This window comes from Aquarana catesbeiana, linkage group LG08 (genome assembly GCF_042186555.1).
Source record: "Aquarana catesbeiana isolate 2022-GZ linkage group LG08, ASM4218655v1, whole genome shotgun sequence".
Lineage (NCBI taxonomy): Eukaryota > Metazoa > Chordata > Amphibia > Anura > Ranidae > Aquarana > Aquarana catesbeiana.
The window spans coordinates 291,303,407-291,321,593 of NC_133331.1; the positions used below are offsets into that span (position 1 = coordinate 291,303,407).

Consider the following 18,187-nt stretch of genomic DNA (forward strand, 5'->3'; position numbering starts at 1 on the left):
ATCTTCAGGCCCCAGAATGTGGCCTTTACATTTGTGCAAAAAAAAAAAAAGGGACAGTCTTTGGAATAGAAAGGGTTAATGTGATTCATCCCTTGGGGTCACACTATACACATTAGAGCTCCCCCTAGCCGAAGCCTGGTAATGACATTGATTTAATTGATCTGCCCCATACTTTCCACCTTTAAATAAACGTCTCCTGACATTTAGGGGTCTATTAATATGATTGGCAGCTCCATCTAGTGGCTGTAATTCAGTATATTTCTTTCCTAGAAGGCCTAGAGGACCGCCTTTTAAGTGGTGGGGTTAACGTGTTTCGTCCTGGAAGACGACTTGAGAGAACAGACCTCTTGCAAGAGTTTACACCACAAAATGTACTCACACAATGAGAGGTAATGACTCCATTTTTATTTTAAAAGGCCTAGAGGACCGCCTTTTAAGTGGTGGGGTTAACGTGTTTCGTCCTGGAAGACGACTTGAGAGAACAGACCTCTTGCAAGAGTTTACACCACAAAATGTACTCAGCCAATGAGAGGTAATGACTCCATTTTTATTTTTCTCCTGCTATCAATGGCCAACACGGTACAACACTTCATCCATGTCTTTGGTGATCTCTGATCTCCTTATCAACTGTTTCTTACATGATGAAGATCAGCCATGGAGTATATCTGAGGTGTATATCAGGGTGTGCTTCTTCCCCACATGTCCAGCAACATTCATATACAAGACATTTCCCGCACTCACTAATACACCTCGAGGGTTGTGTGGGACTCCTGATGTACAGGAAGACAGGACTTCAGTAAGGAACAATTCCCTCACTCAGACCAGGAAAGTTCATTCTCCTCCGGGCGACATTTCAGATGATTGTAAAGGCAGGACTTCCGTGAGTGACATTTCCCGCACTCAGGACAGGAAAGTGGCTTCTCCCCTGTGTGACATCTCTGATGTCTGTAAAGACTGGAGGTCCTTGAAAAACATTTCCCGCACTCAGAACAAGAATACGGCTCCTCCCCTGTGTGAGATTTTTGATGTTTGTTGAGCTCTGATTTTAGTACAAAACATTTCCCGCACTCGGAACAAGAATACGGCTTCTCCCCTGTATGAAATCTCTGATGTGTGTTAAGATAGGACTTATCTGAAAAAGATTTCCCACACTCAGGACAGGAATATGGTTTTTCCCCCGTGTGAGACCTTTGATGTTTGGTAAGCGCATATTTTTTAGTAAAGCGTTTCCCGCACTCAGAGCAAGAATAAGGTTTATCCCCTGCGTGCAATCTCTGATGTGTGTTAAGATTGGACTTGTCTGAAATACATATCCCGCACTCAGCACAGGAATACAACTTCACCCCCGTGTGTAATCTCCGGTGTTTGTCAAGATTGGACCTGTCTGAAAAACATTTTCCGCACTCAAGACAGGAATATGGTTTCTCCCCCGTGTGCAATCTCATATGTATGTAAAGAGTGGGCTTTGTTGAAAAACATTTCCCGCACTCAGAACAGGAATACGGTTTCTCCCCCGTGTGAGACCTTTGATGTTTGATTAGAACTGATTTGTGTACAAAACCTTTCCCGCACTCAGAACAGCAAAATGGCTTTTCCCCCCTGTGCAATTTTTGATGTGTGTAAAGATTGAACTTCCGTGAAAAACATTTCCCGCACTCAGGACAGGAATACGGCTTCTCACCTGTGTGAGACTTTTTATGCTCACTAAGATCGGATTTAAAATGGAAACACTTCCCGCACTCAGTACAGGAAAACCTCCTATTATGTGGTGGAAGGACGGCACCGTCCCGCACAGTCTGAGGTTCCTCAGGATAAGAGGAATACGATGGTCCGGCACCGTCCCGCACAGTCTGAGGTTCCTCAGGATAAGAGGAATACGATGGTCCGGCACTGTCCCGCACAGTCTGAGGTTCCTCAGGATAAGAGGAATACGATGGTCCGGCACCGTCCCTCACAGTCTGAGGTTCCTCAGGATAAGAGGAATACGATGGTCCGGCACCGTCCCGCACAGTCTGAGGTTCCTCAGGATAAGAGGAATACGATGGTCCATCTACACTGTGTGGTGCCGGATGGACATTTGAGGTAGTCGGGTTTTCTCCTGGACTATACTGTGTGATGTCCTCATCTTCTACTTTACAGTCTGGAGACAAAGTGAGACAATCCTCTGAGGTTTTCCTCATCTCCCGTCCATCTACTAAAATAGAAATACAAAGATTATTACTAGACATGAGCTGATTGGTTCCCCTAAACCAGGACTCCGCCCACATCAGGCAGCTTTGTCTCTGAGGATCTTACAATTCCCCCCTCAAGGTAACTAGTAAATGGGTCCTCTGATCTCCTACCAGTTCATTTCTTTATTCATGGACCTTAGTCAGAGAGTGAGGAAACAACGAGAACTGTCTTTTATAGGAGTGACAGTGATGAGGGGATTATAGGACGAGTGTCCCCTCCCCCTCTATCACTCATTGCCATCTTCCCAACACAAGAAGTCCTGCACTTCCTTATTTAGTCCATAATTTAGTCATGAATAACAGCGGGGCTGAGCCCCACCAGAGGTCAGAGAGTGAGGATGGGGGGAGAACAACCAAGATGAAGACTGGACTGATCCTTGTGAAATTGTGGTGTTCCTGGCTTCAGGAGTGGGAGATCCAAATTCATCAGCAGTCCCTGTGCTACATATTCTTCTCTGTTAATATCTAAGAAGCGCTCATCCAACTGCATGGAAAGTGTCCAGTCCCAAAATCATTCCTGGGAGCGTATAGCCAGGAGGGGGGGGGGGATTGGAATTGGCTTGAGTCTAACCCCTCAGGCCAATTCCAAATGTCTTCAATATCAAAGATTCTTTCGGGGCTATAGGTAGACAAATGTTGTGCATAAAGTATCAATCGGCTGGTCTGTACTGGAGCTAACCAGATCCCTCAGTATCATGTGCAAAAGGGGCCATCAGAGAAAAGGGGCACAAAGTTCTAGTCCTGGTTGGAGCCTCCGTACTGCTCTCCCCTTTACAATAAAGTCTCCTCTTACCCGGTGATGTGAGGGGCGGCTGATTGTCCATCATGACGTCCTTGTAGAGACCCTTGTGTCCTTCTAAATACTCCCACTCCTCCATGGAGAAATAGACAGTGACATCCTGACACCTTATAGGAACCTGACACACACAATGATACAGTCACCATCCAGACACATCCCTTGTCTGTTACTGGATAATGTCCCAGAATTCCCGGCACCGCTCACCTCTCCTGTCAGCATCTCCATCATCTTCTTGGTGACTTCTAGAATCTTCTCCATGTTGTGTCTTGTAGGGATCAGGGGTGGAGGTGGTGTGGTGGTGATAGGATTCTGGATTCTTGAGGATCTTCTGGTCATATTATGAGATCTCCTTCTTACTACTGTACAGTTCTGTGTTATAGAAAGATAAATATCACTCTCCCATAATCCCTCACCTCTATGGTCAGCTCTAGATTTATCCTCCAGGGATTGGCCACAATGTTCCCGATTCAGCGAAGGACAGACATCTCCATCCAATGATATGATTACAATGTGGTCAGATTTATAGCTCCTTCTAGAAGTCATATAATAGAGTCACTAATGTTCTACTAGTAAGGCTCACTGACCCACCAGGAAATGTTACCCATGGATTTAGCGGTTAGGGGGCGTGGCATTCCGGTGATCATTGGTCTCACTGATTGGACTAAAGTTGACATTGTTCTCTTCTGTAATCAATGCTGCCATCTTATGTAATTACCAAATATCATAGAGTAATTACACTTCAAGTATTGATAGTACTTGTGTGCAGCTCCGATCCACCACCTCCTGCTGCTCACCACCCAAATACTATCACTTGTAAGGACAGAAGAACGTCTTTCTATGTTTACAAGTGACAGAGCACCTCATTGGACGGCTCTGAAAAGAACCCTCCCTGCCCCGGCACTCTGAAACAAGGGAGGGTAGCTGGCCAGGTGCTCTGTGTTAATAGGTGGGAGGGGGCATCATCTCTGTGATCCTATCACTTGCATGGTGGGGGAGGGGCAAAGCTGAATGGGTGTGCCACTGAGAGGTGTTTTTAGCAAAGGTGAACATGTGGAAGATGGTGGTGCTTTTAAAGGGGAGAGGGGGTAGGGAAGGGGGTGCATGCACAGAGGTGAGGGCTGGGAGGGGGAAGAGAGCGCAGAGGGCAGAGGTGAGGAGAGGCTGAACCCTAAACTCTGTACATAACACACTCCTGAACCCGGCACTCTGTACATAGCACACTCCTTAACCCTGCACTCTGTACATAACGCAATCCTGAACCCTGCACTCTCTAGTCAGCAAACTTCAGAACCCTGCACACCGTACACAGCACACTTCTGAACCCTGAACTCTGTACAGTACATAACGCACTCCTAAACCATGAACAGTACATAGTGCACTCCTGAACCCTGCACTCTGTACATAGAGCGCTCCTCAACACCGAACTCTGTACATAGTGCACTCATCAACCCTGAACTCTGTACATAGCACACCCAGAAACTCTGCACTCAGAACACTCCTGAACCCTGCACTCTGTACACAGCACACTTCTGAACCCTGCACTTTGTACACAACACACCCCTTAATTCTGAACTCTGCACATGGCACACTCCTTAACTCTGCACTCTGTACATAGTGCACTCCTCAACCCTGAACCCAGCAGCACACTCCTGAACCCTGCACTCTGTACATAGCGCACCCCTGAACTCTGCACTCTGTACGCAGCACACTTCTAAACCCTGAACTCTGTACATAGCACAGCCCTGAACTCTGCAGTCTGTACACAGCAAACTCCTGAACCCTGCACTCTGTACATAGCGCGGCCCTGAACTCTGCAGTCTGTACGCAGCACACTCCTGAACCCTGAACTCTGTACATAGCGCACCCCTGAACCCAGCAGCACACTACTGCACTCTGTGCATAGCACACCCCTGAAGTCTGCACTCTGTACGCAGCACACTTATGAACCCTGCACTTTGTAAATTGCAGACTCCGGAAACTTGCACTCTGTACACAGCACACTCAACCCTAAACCCTGCATGCAGCACACTCCTGCAGCCTGCACTCTGTACATAGCACACCCCTGAACTCTGCACGCAGCACACTTCTGAATCCTGCACATAGTGCACACTGCATAATTCCAGAAACCTGCACTCTGTACACAGCACTCTCCTGCACCCTGCATGTAGTGCACTCCTAAACCTTACACACAATGTAAGCCTAAACTATGAGTGAGTTCCTACTCCTAATTTCTTACTAGAAATCCATTCATTACACTCACCTCTCTAGTCAGCAGGCTGAGGATCACCAGGGTGAGATTCAATATCCTCTCATTTTGGGGAAAATTCTTCCTTACAATCTTCACAAAACCCAAAGTCTGCTGATTGTCCATCATGATGTCCTTGTAGAGATCCTTGTGTCCTTCTAAATACTCCCACTCATCCATGGAGAAATAGACAGTGACATCCTGACACCTTATAGGAACCTGACACACACAATGATACAGTCACCATCCAGACACATCCCTTGTCTGTTACTGGATAATGTCCCAGAATTCCCAGAATCCTCCTCACCTCTCCTGTCAGCAGCTCCATCATCTTCTTGGTGACTTCTAGAATCTTCTCCATGTTGTGTCTCTCAGGTTTTAGGGAGTCACATGGAGGCACTGTGATGGTCATATGATCACCTGACTTCACCAGAGGAAATCTCTGTATTGGAGAACCGATAGGAATATCATGTTAGAATCCCAGAATCCTCCTCACCTCTCCGGTCAGGTCTGTGTTTTATTAATAGAGATAAGAGTGATGTCATGTGACCTCCCAGAACCCTCCTCACCTCTCCGGTCAGGTCTGTGTTTTATTAAGAGAGATAAGAGTGATGTCATGTGACCTCCCAGAATCCCCCTCACCTCTCCGGTCAGGTCTGTGTTTTATTAAGAGAGATAAGAGTGATGTCATGTGACCTCCCAGAATCCTCCTCACCTCTCCGGTCAGGTCTGTGTTTTATTAATAGAGATAAGAGTGATGTCATGTGACCTCCCAGAATCCTCCTCACCTCTCCGGTCAGGTCTGTGTTTTATTAATAGAGATAAGAGTGATGTCATGTGACCTCCCAGAACCCTCCTCACCTCTCTGGTCAGGTCTGTGTTTTATTAATAGAGATAAGAGTGATGTCATGTGACCTCCCAGAATCCTCCTCACCTCTCCGGTCAGGTCTGTGTTTTATTAATGGAGATAAGAGTGATGTCATGTGACCTCCCAGAATCCCCCTCACCTCTCCGGTCAGGTCTGTGTTTTATTAATGGAGATAAGAGTGATGTCATGTGACCTCCCAGAATCCCCCTCACCTCTCCGGTCAGGTCTGTGTTTTATTAATGGAGATAAGAGTGATGTCATGTGACCTCCCAGAATCCTCCTCACCTCTCCGGTCAGTTCTGTGTTTTATTAATAGAGATAAGAGTGATGTCATGTGACCTCCCAGAATCCTCCTCACCTCTCCGGTCAGGTCTGTGTTTTATTAATAGAGATAAGAGTGATGTCATGTGACCTCCCAGAATCCTCCTCACCTCTCCGGTCAGCAGGTAGATGATCTCCAGGGTGAGGTTTAGTATCTTCTCGGTCATGTGACTCCGGTCCTCCTCCATCCTCATTCGTGTCATCATTTTATCTATTCAGGCTTTCTTATAGAGAGATAATTTTGGCAAATTAAAGTACGAATTATTTGGAGTTTCTTGTAAGTATAAAATAATATATCATTATCTCTTCTGCTGCCAGGTCCAGCAGCCTCCTTTCTTCTTCATACCACATGGAATTTCTTGTGTGTACTGACATCACTTCCTGTCTGTAGCTGACATCATTTCCTGTCTTCCATAAAGACTTCCTGTCTGGGTAGAAGTGAGATCAGCACTTTGTGAAGTTCATAGCAAGCGCAGCCCTAAGAAAATGTCTTGTAGTGTGAACACGGCCTTGTGCTGTGTGTGTATGTACTGTATATCTGTAGGGTCGGTGCTGGGCTGCTACTTTACAAAGGGAAGTAAATGACACACAGGGTTCTCAAGGCCGCAGGTTGGTTACACAATAATAGGATGTGGACGTGAGGGGGGTAATAGTAGGTGTGTTGAAGATTTGAGAACTACTGCCTTCATGGGATCCCATTTACCGTTTAGTGTAATTTTGAGGACTCAGAACCTTTTTGGTCTGACAAATTCTCTGTTGGGTATGTTCTGTTTCTGAGCTGGTTTGCTGCAAAAAGAGATCATCTCTGTGAATGGGTTTAAAGACTGCCCTTCCTCATGCCACTTGGTATCTTAGAACATATCGATTGAGCAGTGATATGGTGAGAAGGTGAAGGTCTAAAAAATAAGTGCAGATGGTGAGGGAGGGCCATCACAGACCCAGTGACCCCCTCCATCCTAGCTCGCTATTCCCACAGAGCTCTCCCATTTGAGTACCCCATTAAGGACCTCCGAATTCTTAAACACTACCAACCCCTCAGCTCCTCTACTTCCCTCAGAACTCTCAGTATTTTCCTCCTTCTGACACCAGTGATGGAACACATTTTTAATGGCAGGCTGGGGAATGTTTTCTTCCTGCAATGTAAGGGGCTCTATGCTCCATACTCCTTCATTGTGTTGGCTGCATATTCTGTAACGATTGCCCATTTATTATTATACAGGATTTATATAGCGCCAACAGTTTACGCAGTGCTTTACAATATAAAAAGGGAGACAATACAGTTATAATACAATAAAATACAAAAGGACTAAGAGGGCCCTGCTCAGAAGAGCTTACAATCTACTAGGGTGGGGCAGGTGGTACAAAAGGTTGTAACTGTGGGGAATAAGCTGATGGAAGCGGTAAAAGATTATTTGGAGGCATGCTAGGCTTAGCTGAAGAGATACGTTTTCAGGGATCGCCTGAAGGTAGCAAGAGTAAGCGATGGTCGGACAGGACTGAGGTAGCGAGTTCCAGAGGATGGGAGAGGCTCTGGAGAAATCCTGGAGATGAACATGGGAGGAGGAGACTAGAGAGCTTGAAAGTAGGAGTTCATGGGAGGAGCGGAGAGGAGGGTTTGGGTGATATTTGGAGACAAGATTGGTGATGTAGCTCAGGACAGAGTTGTGAATGGCTTTGTACGTTGTGGTTAGTATTTTGAATTTAATTCGCTGGGAGATTGGGAGCCAGTGTAGGGATTGGAGGAGAGGGTTGGCAGACGCTGAATGGTGGGTAAGGTGGATAATTCTGGCAGCAACATTCATGATAGACTGAAGAGGGGGTAGCCTTATGGTCGCCACCTCATCCCTTTAAACCCGAACACACATGAATTACACGGGTTCTGAGGCTAATTTATTTCAGATAAGGCAGCAAGTGAGTTTAATTACCACCTTAATCAGCCACAGAACTTGTGTAATTAATATGTGTTCGGGTTTAAAGGGAGGTGGCAACCATACTTGTAGTGTGATCACGGCCTTGTGCTGTGTATGTACTGTATCCCCCATAAATCCATACTGGACACGAAGGGCTTGGTATGGAATGCAGGGAGACCTCACGCTAGGGTTGCCACCTCATCCCTTTAAAACTGAACACATATGAATTACACGGGTTCTGTGGCTGATTAAGGTGGTAATTAAACTCCCTTGGTGCCTTATGTACATTAAACTAGCCTCAGAACCTGTGTAATTCAAAGGTGTTCGGGTTTAAAGGGACGAGGTGGCAACTCTAGATGGCCTATGGAGAGGCAGGCCAATGAGAAGGGAGTTGTAATAGTCAAGGTGAGAGATAACGAGGGAGTAAATGAGGAGCTTGGTGGTTTCATTTGTTAAAAAGGGGCGAATTTTAGAGATGTTACGGAGGTGAATTCTACAAACTAACCACTGGCTGCCTGTGTGCCCATAGTTGCCCTTTGTAGGCCATGTATGGTCAGGATGGTCGTTGTCTTGTCTATTTATTGTCAGGCCTGTTTGTTTAGAGGACCATATTACTAGAATGTATCTCCAAAATGAAGAGAATGTTCTGGCCATGTAAGTGGTGAAATGTTATGACTCTGAATGGGTTAATCTAGGTTTCCACACTATATATGTGTGTATCATCATCTGATGGAGATAAAAGACGTCACAGTGACTATGGAGGAAGAGGACGGAACATGACGGGGGGTTACTGGGTGTAAATAGAAAATAAAATCTTATTACCTCCTCGGTTGCCACTTCCAACAATGTCTCCTCTCTACTTCCTCCCGACTCACCTCTCACCCAGAACGTCCTGTCTGTACCTGACATCACTTCCTGTCTTCCATAGAGAATTTTTGTCTGGGTGGAAATGAGATCACCATTGTGGAGCTCAGAGGAACTGCCGCCCTAAGAAACATCTCGTAGTGTGAACACGGCCTTGTGCTGTGTGGGTATGTATTGGATGACAGTGCTGGGTCCTGGCATTCTGCAAATGGAGAGAAATAGCACACAGTGTTCTGAAAGTTGCAGACTGAGGACCTCCAACAAATCTACTATGAATGGATAAAAGTGGATTTCTATATTTTTCTGGGCTAACTGTAACCCCTGGATTGGGTTCTGGAATTTGGAAGCTACAAAGATTCTCGAGAGGGATGATTCCTTCAACCATGCAGTTCTGTGCTCCACCAGGGGGAAATGAGATTCCAGGGTGTGAGTCGGAGTAATAGGGAGTTGTCAGAGAGAGTCGAGCAAGAGATGTAGATTTGCACATGAGCACATGGGTGCTAAGAGATGGTCTGAGGGACGATGGTGAGAGAAAGCCAAAAGACTTGGTGTCATTTTTTTTATTTTGAAGTGATGGTAAAAACTCCTGGGTATCTTTTTTTTTTACTTTATCTTTCTCCTTAAAATAAAAGTGGGCAGTCCTCATTCAAGTGGACCAAACACAACTTTTCTGACAATAAAGTGCATCCAATCACCCATTCCCTATTACATTTTGGTGAGAAACCTCCCCATCATGTCTGCGAGGCCAACAAGGAGAGGCAGACATTCCCTTGCCACTATGAGGGGGCCAGCAGCGTCTGTGTTCACAGGCAAAGGTGGACGTGGTCCGTCCTCAGGCAGGGCACATTTGTCTCTGTTTAGTGATGTTGCCTATGCTATCCAGCCACAGCATGCAGAGGAGGTGGTGGAGTGACTTACTAAACCATCCTCATTCTCTATCACCCAAGTTGACACTAGTGTGCAGTCCACCGCAGCTGCCAGAGCTGCCTATTCTGCTTCCTTGTCCACAGCTACCCCTGCCATAGCCCCATCACCCGGCATGGAGGAGTCAGCTGAATTATTTGACCACATCCTCAGCCACTTGCTTCTTGATGATACACAGACATTACTTGATTGAATCACATGTGCAGCCAATCGCACTGTTACAATTTGCAATCGCTGCCGCAAGCATGTCAAGCATGGCAAAAATACTAGCCATTTGGGTACCACATGCTTGCAAAGGCATTTAATCTCCCACCACTCAGCCTGTTGGCAAGAGCACCTGAAAGCCACACAAAAGGGACACACACCACACAGAAGGTTCGCAGTCCAAGGACTACGGCTATGGAATGCTCTACCCGTGGACATCTGCTCGGAAGAAAACCATCTGGCTTCAGGAAGAAGCTTAAGACCCATCACTTCTAAAGACCCAGACGGACACTGGCGGCCAAAGGTGCCCTGAGGCAATTTAATTCACATATGTAGCGCTATACAAGTTATACATTCATTCATTCACATTCCTTACCTTTGATCTCTCCCTCTGCTATATCTCATGATGATGACCTCTCAGCAGCCTCCACTGACAGGCATGATGGTATAGCACAGGGTGTCACAGGTCCTTGCAGCACGTCTACCTTCAGCACACCACCAGCTGTAGATTATAGCAGGCAGATTTCTCTGCCACAGCTGCTGCATCAGAAAAAAAATACAGTCACTGCCACCCACATGCCCAGCATCTAAATTCCAGTTGTCTAAATTGCTGGCTTTACAACTCCTGCCTTTCTGTCTGGTGGATTCTGCCACCTTTTGTGAATTTGCAGAATGTGCTGTACCACAATGGCAGGTTCCCAGTCGCTATTTCTTTTCAGATAAGGCCATTCCAGCTCTATAAGGAAATGTTTTGGCATCATTGGGCAAGGCAGTCAGCAGCAAGATTCACACTACTGCTGACACGTGGTTCAACAAGCATGGTCAGGGACAATATATTTTGTTCACAGCACACTGGGTAACTCTGCTTGCAACTAGGAAGGATGCAGGACAGGGCTTAGTGCTGCAGCTTGTTTTGGTGACAATGCAAAATCTGTCGGCTCCACTGCCTCCTCTTCCTCAATGTCCTTTTCTACTGAATTGTCCTATGTAGTACTAGTACCCCCTAAGCGTTCAAGGTGCTTTTCAACGAGTCAGGCTAAAAGATGTCATGTAGCGCTTCAGCTGGTCTGTGTAGGTGACAGGAGCCACATTGGAGCAAAGATTGTTTCTGCTCTGCAGGCCCAGAGATGGTTCATGCCACGGTAGCTTCTGCAGTACATAGCGCACTCCTGAACCCTGCACTCTGTACAAAGAGCATTTCTTAACCCTGCACTCTGTACATAGTTTATCCCTGAACCTTGCACTCTGTACATAGTTCATCCCTGAACCCTGCACTGTGTACATAGCTCATCCCTGAACCCTGCACTTTGTACATAGCGCACCCCTGAATTATGCATGCAGCACACTCCTGAACCCTGCACTCTGTAAAAAGTGCACCCCTGAACTCTGCAGTCTGTACGCAGCACACTTCTGAACCTTGAACTCCGTACATAGTTTAAACTCTGAGTAAGTTCCTACTCCTAATCTCTTACAAGAAATCCCTGCTTGTGTGCATGGCGTCATTGATTATCAGAACATTAGAAGACTTAAAGTGACTCTGAACACATCCCAGTTTACAGTGGAGTCAGATGTAACCCCTTCATTACACTCACCTCTCCAGTCAGCAGGCTGAGGATCTCCAGGGTGAGGTTCACTATCGTCTCATTCCAGGGAAATTCCTTCCTTACAATCTTCACAAACCTCAAAGTCTGCTGATTGTCCATCATGACGTCCTTGTCGAGATCCTTGTGTCCTTCTAAATACTCCCACTCCTCCATGGAGAAATAGACAGTGACATCCTGACACCTTATAGGAACCTGACACACACAATGATACAGTCACCATCCAGACACATCCCTTGTCTGTTACTGGATAATGTCCCAGAATTCCCAGAATCCTCCTCACCTCTCCTGTCAGCAGCTCCATCATCTTGGTGATTTCTAGAATCTTCTGCATGTTGTGTCTCAGGTTTTAGGGAGTCACATGGAGGCACTGTGATGGTCATATGATCACCTGACTTCAGAAAATTAAATCTCTGTATTGGAGAACCAATAGGAATATCATGTTAGAATCCCAGAATCCTCCTCACCTCTCCGGTCAGGTCTGTGTTTTATTAATAGAGATAAGAGTGATGTCATGTGACCTCCCAGAATCCTCCTCACCTCTCCGGTCAGATCTGTGTTTTATTAATAGAGATAAGAGTGATGTCATGTGACCTCCCAGAATCCTCCTCACCTCTCCGGTCAGGTCTGTGTTTTATTAATAGAGATAAGAGTGATGTCATGTGACCTCCCAGAATCCTCCTCACCTCTCCGGTCAGGTCTGTGTTTTATTAATAGAGATAAGAGTGATGTCATGTGACCTCCCAGAATCCTCCTCACCTCTCCGGTCAGGTCTGTGTTTTATTAATAAAGATAAGAGTGATGTCATGTGACCCCTCCCCCCATAATCCTCCTCACCTCTCCGGTCAGGTCTGTGTTTTATTAATAAAGATAAGAGTGATGTCATGTGACCTCCCAGAATCCTCCTCACCTCTCCGGTCAGGTCTGTGTTTTATTAATAAAGATAAGAGTGATGTCATGTGACCCCTCCCCCCATATTCCTCCTCACCTCTCTGGTCAGGTTTGTGGATTATTAACCACTCCCGGACGGCCCACTGTATATATACGTCGCTACGTTGGCGTTATATACCGCGTAGATATCTGCCATAACCCCGCTATATTTTTACACAGTGAGTGATCCTCTTTCAGATAAAAGTAGTCCCGGCAGGTGATTCACCACGCCACGGGATCACTTTTATGGGCCCCCCCCGGTCGTTTTCCCCGCTAACTAGAGCCCTCAGTAGCGGGCAAAAATGATCCGACTGATGGTCAGGAAGTCGAGTGAGGGTAAGATGGCCCCCACTTGACTCTATTCCCTTGGAGGATCAGAGCGACATCAAACGTTACTTCCACCCTCTGGCCTTAGAGTTTGACAGTTCTTATATAGGTAAGGGCGGGGCCACCTGGCGATGTCACCAGATGCCACCTTGTGATGTCACCGATCCAGCATGCACCGGTTGGTGACCCCCCATGTTGAGGACATGTGGCTTGGTATGGTTCAGAAGGAGGGGGTGCTTGACTGTCCCCCCCCCTTTTTTGACCTGCTAGGCTGCATGCTCGGATAATGGTCTAGTATGAAATTTGGGTGGGCCCCACACCGTTTTTTTTTTTTTACTTTTTTTATTGCCATCAATGTTTTTATTTTATTCAGCTGTCAGAGGGGAAGCCCATTGACAGCAGATGACTCATCAGTTAAGGACACAGCAGCCGACCGAACGCCCTGCAAATTCTGGTGTTCACAGAATGGGCGAACAGCCAGCCTGAACCCATGCTCGAGTCGAACTGTTCACCCAACACTACCTGCAACCTAGCTAGCTAGGAAAGAGGAGGAAAACTATTAACTGTCCACTGCATAAGATATACAAGTGTTCTTCAAAACGTTTCCACACTTTTTTTTTTTTTTATAAGGTTCGCAGCCATTTTTACCACAGCTTCACAACACTTATGCCCTGTACACACGGTCGGACATTCCGACAACAAAATCCATGGATTTTTTCCGACGGGTGTTGGCTCAAACTTGTCTTGCATACACACAGTCACACAAAGTTGTTGGAAAATCCGATCGTTCTGAATGCGGTGACGTAAAACACGTACGTCGGGACTATAAACGGGGCAGTAGCCAATAGCTTTTGTCTCTTAATTTATTCTGAGCATGCGTGGCACTTTGTACGTCGGATTTGTGTACACACGATCCGAATTTCCGAAAACGGATTTGATTGTCGGAAAATTTTATAGCAAGCTCTCAAACTTTGTGTGTCGGAAATTCCTATGGAAAATGTGTGATGGAGCCCACACACGGTCGGAATTTCTGATAACAAGGTCCTATCACACATTTTCCATTGGAAAATCCTATCGTGTGTATGGGGCATTATACTAAACTGCAAGGTCAGCCGGCTTGTCAGACAGACTAGTCACATGACACTCACAGACACAACCAATTACTCCTCCTCCCACCCTCACCATTTCCAATGAAAATATAAAAGTGCAGAAACTTTTTGAAGACCCCTCGTATTCTTGAGCACTGCACTCTAATTGTCTTCTGCACAAGACTCAAAGGTAATGGAGATCCCTCTCTTAGGCTTCCTTTCCTCGGCTCCCCGCTGGAGGCAGAGCCCCTCAGACCTGGGGTTCCCTCCCAGGCCACACGACAGCAACCTCAGCACTCCATATTTCGCCCGACCCCCATGCTGGCCAGGCTCCCCCATATTTAAGTGCTGACCAGCCTCCCTGTCAGTCCCTTTGCCTGGGAATTAGCCGGATTTCCTCAAGTATGAAGATCAAGATCTCTTGGCCTTTGGCCACTAACTTCCAGAAGCTTCTCCAAGCTTCTAGATCCAAGGTGAGGTACCAGAGACCTGCCCTGTAAAGCCACCCATGCTGACCTGCAGTAACCCGACCCAATTACAGACACACAGCTACCATGAGTCATAAACTAAATTTACCTACACTAGTTGCACAGTAGAAGGTGCTAAATATGATATGCTTCTGACCTCTGCTTTCTGTATCCTGGGCTGTATATGACATGTTTCTGACCACTGCACTCTGTACACAGGGCTGTATATGATATACTCCTGACCATTGCACTCTGTACACTGGGATGTCTATGATATACTCCTGACCACTGCACTCTGGGCTGTATATGATATACTCCTGAACACCGCACTCTGTACACTGGGATGTCTATGATATACTCCTGACCATTCTCTGGTCCATTAGTTATGTTTTTTTCTAAACTTCTAAGCTGTAAAAACATTTAAAGCGTCTCCTATGAGCAATTTTTGGGTACCGAAGACTGTTGTCATTGCACCGACACACGTTTTTTTTTTTGTTCATGTTTTATTATTATTTTTTTACTTTTAACAAAATTGCAGTAAAAAAAAAAATCAGGAAATAGTAATGGTAGAAATCCGACTGGTCAGTAACATTACTTGTTGTGTTATTCATTCCATAGGACATCTTTGTCAAGAGGTCAAGCTATGGTTGAGGTCTATGAACTGTTTCCTACGTGATGAAGATCAGCCATGGAGTGTATCTGAGGTGTATATCAGGGTGTGCTTCTTCCCCACATGTCCAGCAACATTCATATACAAGACATTTCCCGCACTCAATGCACTAATACACCTCAAGGGTTGTGTGGGACCCCTGATGGACAAGAAGACAGGACTTCAGTGAGGAACATTTCCCTCACTCAGGACAGGAAAGTGGCTTCTGCCCCGTGTGCAGTCTCTGATGTCTTTTATGAGAGGACTTATCTGAAAAGCATTTCCCGCACTCAAGACAGGAATATGGCTTCTCCCCTGTGTGCAATCTCTGATGTCTGAAAACATCATACTTCTGTGAAAAACTTTTCCCGCACTCAGGGCAGGAATACGGCTTCTCCCCTGTGTGAGACCTCTCATGTGTGACGAGTTCTGATTTTTGTGCAAAACATTTCCCACACTCAGAACAGGAATGCGGCTTCTCACCCCTGTGCAATCTCTGATGTCTGCAAAGATTTGACTTATTAGAAAAACATTTCCCACACTCGGGGCAAGAATGCGGCTTCTCCCCCGTGTGAGATCTTTTATGTGAATTTAGGTAGGATATATTACAGAAGCCGATTCCACATTCACTACAGGAATACGGCTTCTCACCTGTATGAGATATTTTATGCCCATTAAGTGTGGATTTATAATGGAAACTCTTCCCGCACTCAGTACAGGAATATGGTTTTTCACCTGTGTGAGATCTCTGATGTATTTGGAGACCAAACTTTTGTGAAAAACATTTTCCACACTCAGGACAGGAATATGGCTTTTCCCCTGTGTGAGATCTTTTATGCCTAATAAGTCTGGATTGAGAATGGAAACATTTTCCACACTCAGTACAAGAAAACCTCTTATGTGTTGGAAGGAAGGCACCGTCCCTCACAGTTTGAGGTTCCTCAGGATAAGAGGAATACGATGGTCCGGCACTTTCCCACACAGTCTGAGGTTCCTCAGGATAAGAGGAGTACGATGGTCCGGCACTTTCCCACACAGTCTGAGTTTCCTCAGGATAAGAGGAATACGATGGTCCGGCACCGTCCCGCACAGTCTGAGGTTCCTCAGGATAAGAGGAATACGATGGTCCGGCACCATCCCTCACAGTCTGAGGTTCCTCAGGATAAGAGGAATACGATGGTCCGGCACCGTCCCGCACAGTCTGAGGTTCCTCAGGATAAGAGGAATACGATGGTCCGGCACCGTCCCGCACAGTCTGAGGTTCCTCAGGATAAGAGGAATACGATGGTCCGGCACCTTCCTTCACAGTCTGAGGTTCCTCAGGATAAGAGGAATACGATGGTCCGGCACCGTCCCGCACAGTCTGAGGTTCCTCGGGATAAGAGGAATACGATGGTCCATCTACACTGTGTGGTGCCGGATGGACATTTGAGGTAGTCGGGTTTTCTCCTGGACTATACTGTGTGATGTCCTCATCTTCTACTTTACAGTCTGGAGACAAAGTGAGACAATCCTCTGAGGTTTTCCTCATCTCCCGTCCATCTACTAAAATAGAAATACAAAGATTATTACTAGACATGAGCAGATTGGTTCCCCTAAACCAGGACTCCGCCCACATCGGGCAGCTTTGTCTCTGAGGATCTTACAATTCCCACCTCAAGGTAACTAGTAAATGGGTCCTCTGATCTCCTACCAGTTCATTTCTTTATTCATGGACCTTAGTCAGAGAGTGAGGAACAGTGTTAATTTTTTGTTTTTAATTTTTATTTTAGTCGACTAAAATACGACTAAATCTAAAATGGCATTTTAGTCAAAAAGAGTATGACTAAATTGAAATTTGACATCAAAAGGAAGACTGGTCTGTAGTGCACGTTCAAACCTTAATACAATAAATAATAACAGGTTCGATTTTTCACTCCAGCAGTAAATAAAGAGTTTGGAAATTGTAGAGAAATGCTTAAATAATGCATTACAATTTAACTACACCCATTCGATTTTTGACGACTAAAATGAGTTTTAGTTGACTAAAATGTACTGGAGATTTAGTTGACTAAATACAACTAAACCTAAAACAATTGCAGAAGACTAGAATGGGACTAAAACTAAAATGCCATTTTAGTCAAACGACGAAGACTAAAACTAGATCGAAATTTGCTGCCAAAATTAACACTGGTGTGGAAACAATGAGAACTGTATTTCATAGGAGTGACAGTGATGAGGGGATTATAGGACGAGTGTCCCCTCCCCCTCTATCACTCATTGCCATCTTCCCAACACAAGAAGTCCTGCACTTCCTTATTTAGTCCATGATTTAGTCATGAATAACAGCGGGGCTGAGCCCCACCAGAGGTCAGAGAGTGAGGATGGGGGGAGAACAACCAAGATGAAGACTGGACTGATCCTGAAGACCACCATCATTGGGTCATTGACTCCTCCCTCATTATCACTTTCTGTTTAAGGTTCCAAAGTTGGAGGATGTTATCACATTATTATCAACATGTAAAAGTCTGTTCTCCAATCACATCATCAGATATAAAATGTCCATCTGGCAGGAAATGGGTGTAACAAAAGAGAATACATATTATGTGTATATATATATAGCAGTGGGTAGAGGGGAGAGAGCAGAAGTCAGGACTATGTAATGTACAACATAGAGTATAAGATACACATCTTCCCAAGAGGTCCCACACTGCTGCCCTCATATCTCCTGAGACTATACAGACATATTCCCCCTCCCGGCACAGCCAGCAAACAACAGA

The 18,187-nt window shown here is 45.8% G+C and overlaps 2 protein-coding genes across 3 annotated transcripts in view; both read right to left on the bottom strand.

The window, feature by feature from the left end:
- Positions 1-526: 526 nt before the first annotated feature.
- Positions 527-18,187, bottom strand: part of LOC141104979 (uncharacterized) — a 69,518-nt gene continuing 51,857 nt past the window's right edge. The window contains exons 12-14 of the mRNA XM_073594788.1: positions 16,182-16,321; positions 15,719-16,013; positions 527-1,755 (exon numbers count right to left, since the gene is read on the bottom strand). Coding sequence (XP_073450889.1) covers positions 813-1,755; positions 15,719-16,013; positions 16,182-16,321 — 1,378 coding nt within the window. The 3' untranslated portion in view covers positions 527-812. The remainder of the gene's footprint in view (positions 1,756-15,718; positions 16,014-16,181; positions 16,322-18,187) is intronic.
- Positions 2,889-9,483, bottom strand: LOC141104902 (uncharacterized). 2 transcript variants are annotated; one of them, XM_073594706.1, is made up of 6 exons: positions 9,197-9,483; positions 6,575-6,888; positions 5,583-5,717; positions 5,291-5,494; positions 3,235-3,399; positions 2,889-3,148 (listed from the first exon to the last, which is right to left on the bottom strand). In XM_073594706.1, exons 2-6 carry the CDS (start codon positions 6,668-6,670, stop codon positions 2,906-2,908), a joined length of 843 nt encoding a protein of 280 aa, XP_073450807.1. In that variant the 5' UTR covers positions 6,671-6,888; positions 9,197-9,483; the 3' UTR covers positions 2,889-2,905. The 2 variants fall into 2 exon arrangements, with proteins under 2 accessions (XP_073450807.1, XP_073450806.1); XM_073594705.1 differs by having other exon boundaries at positions 6,575-6,892; positions 9,197-9,481.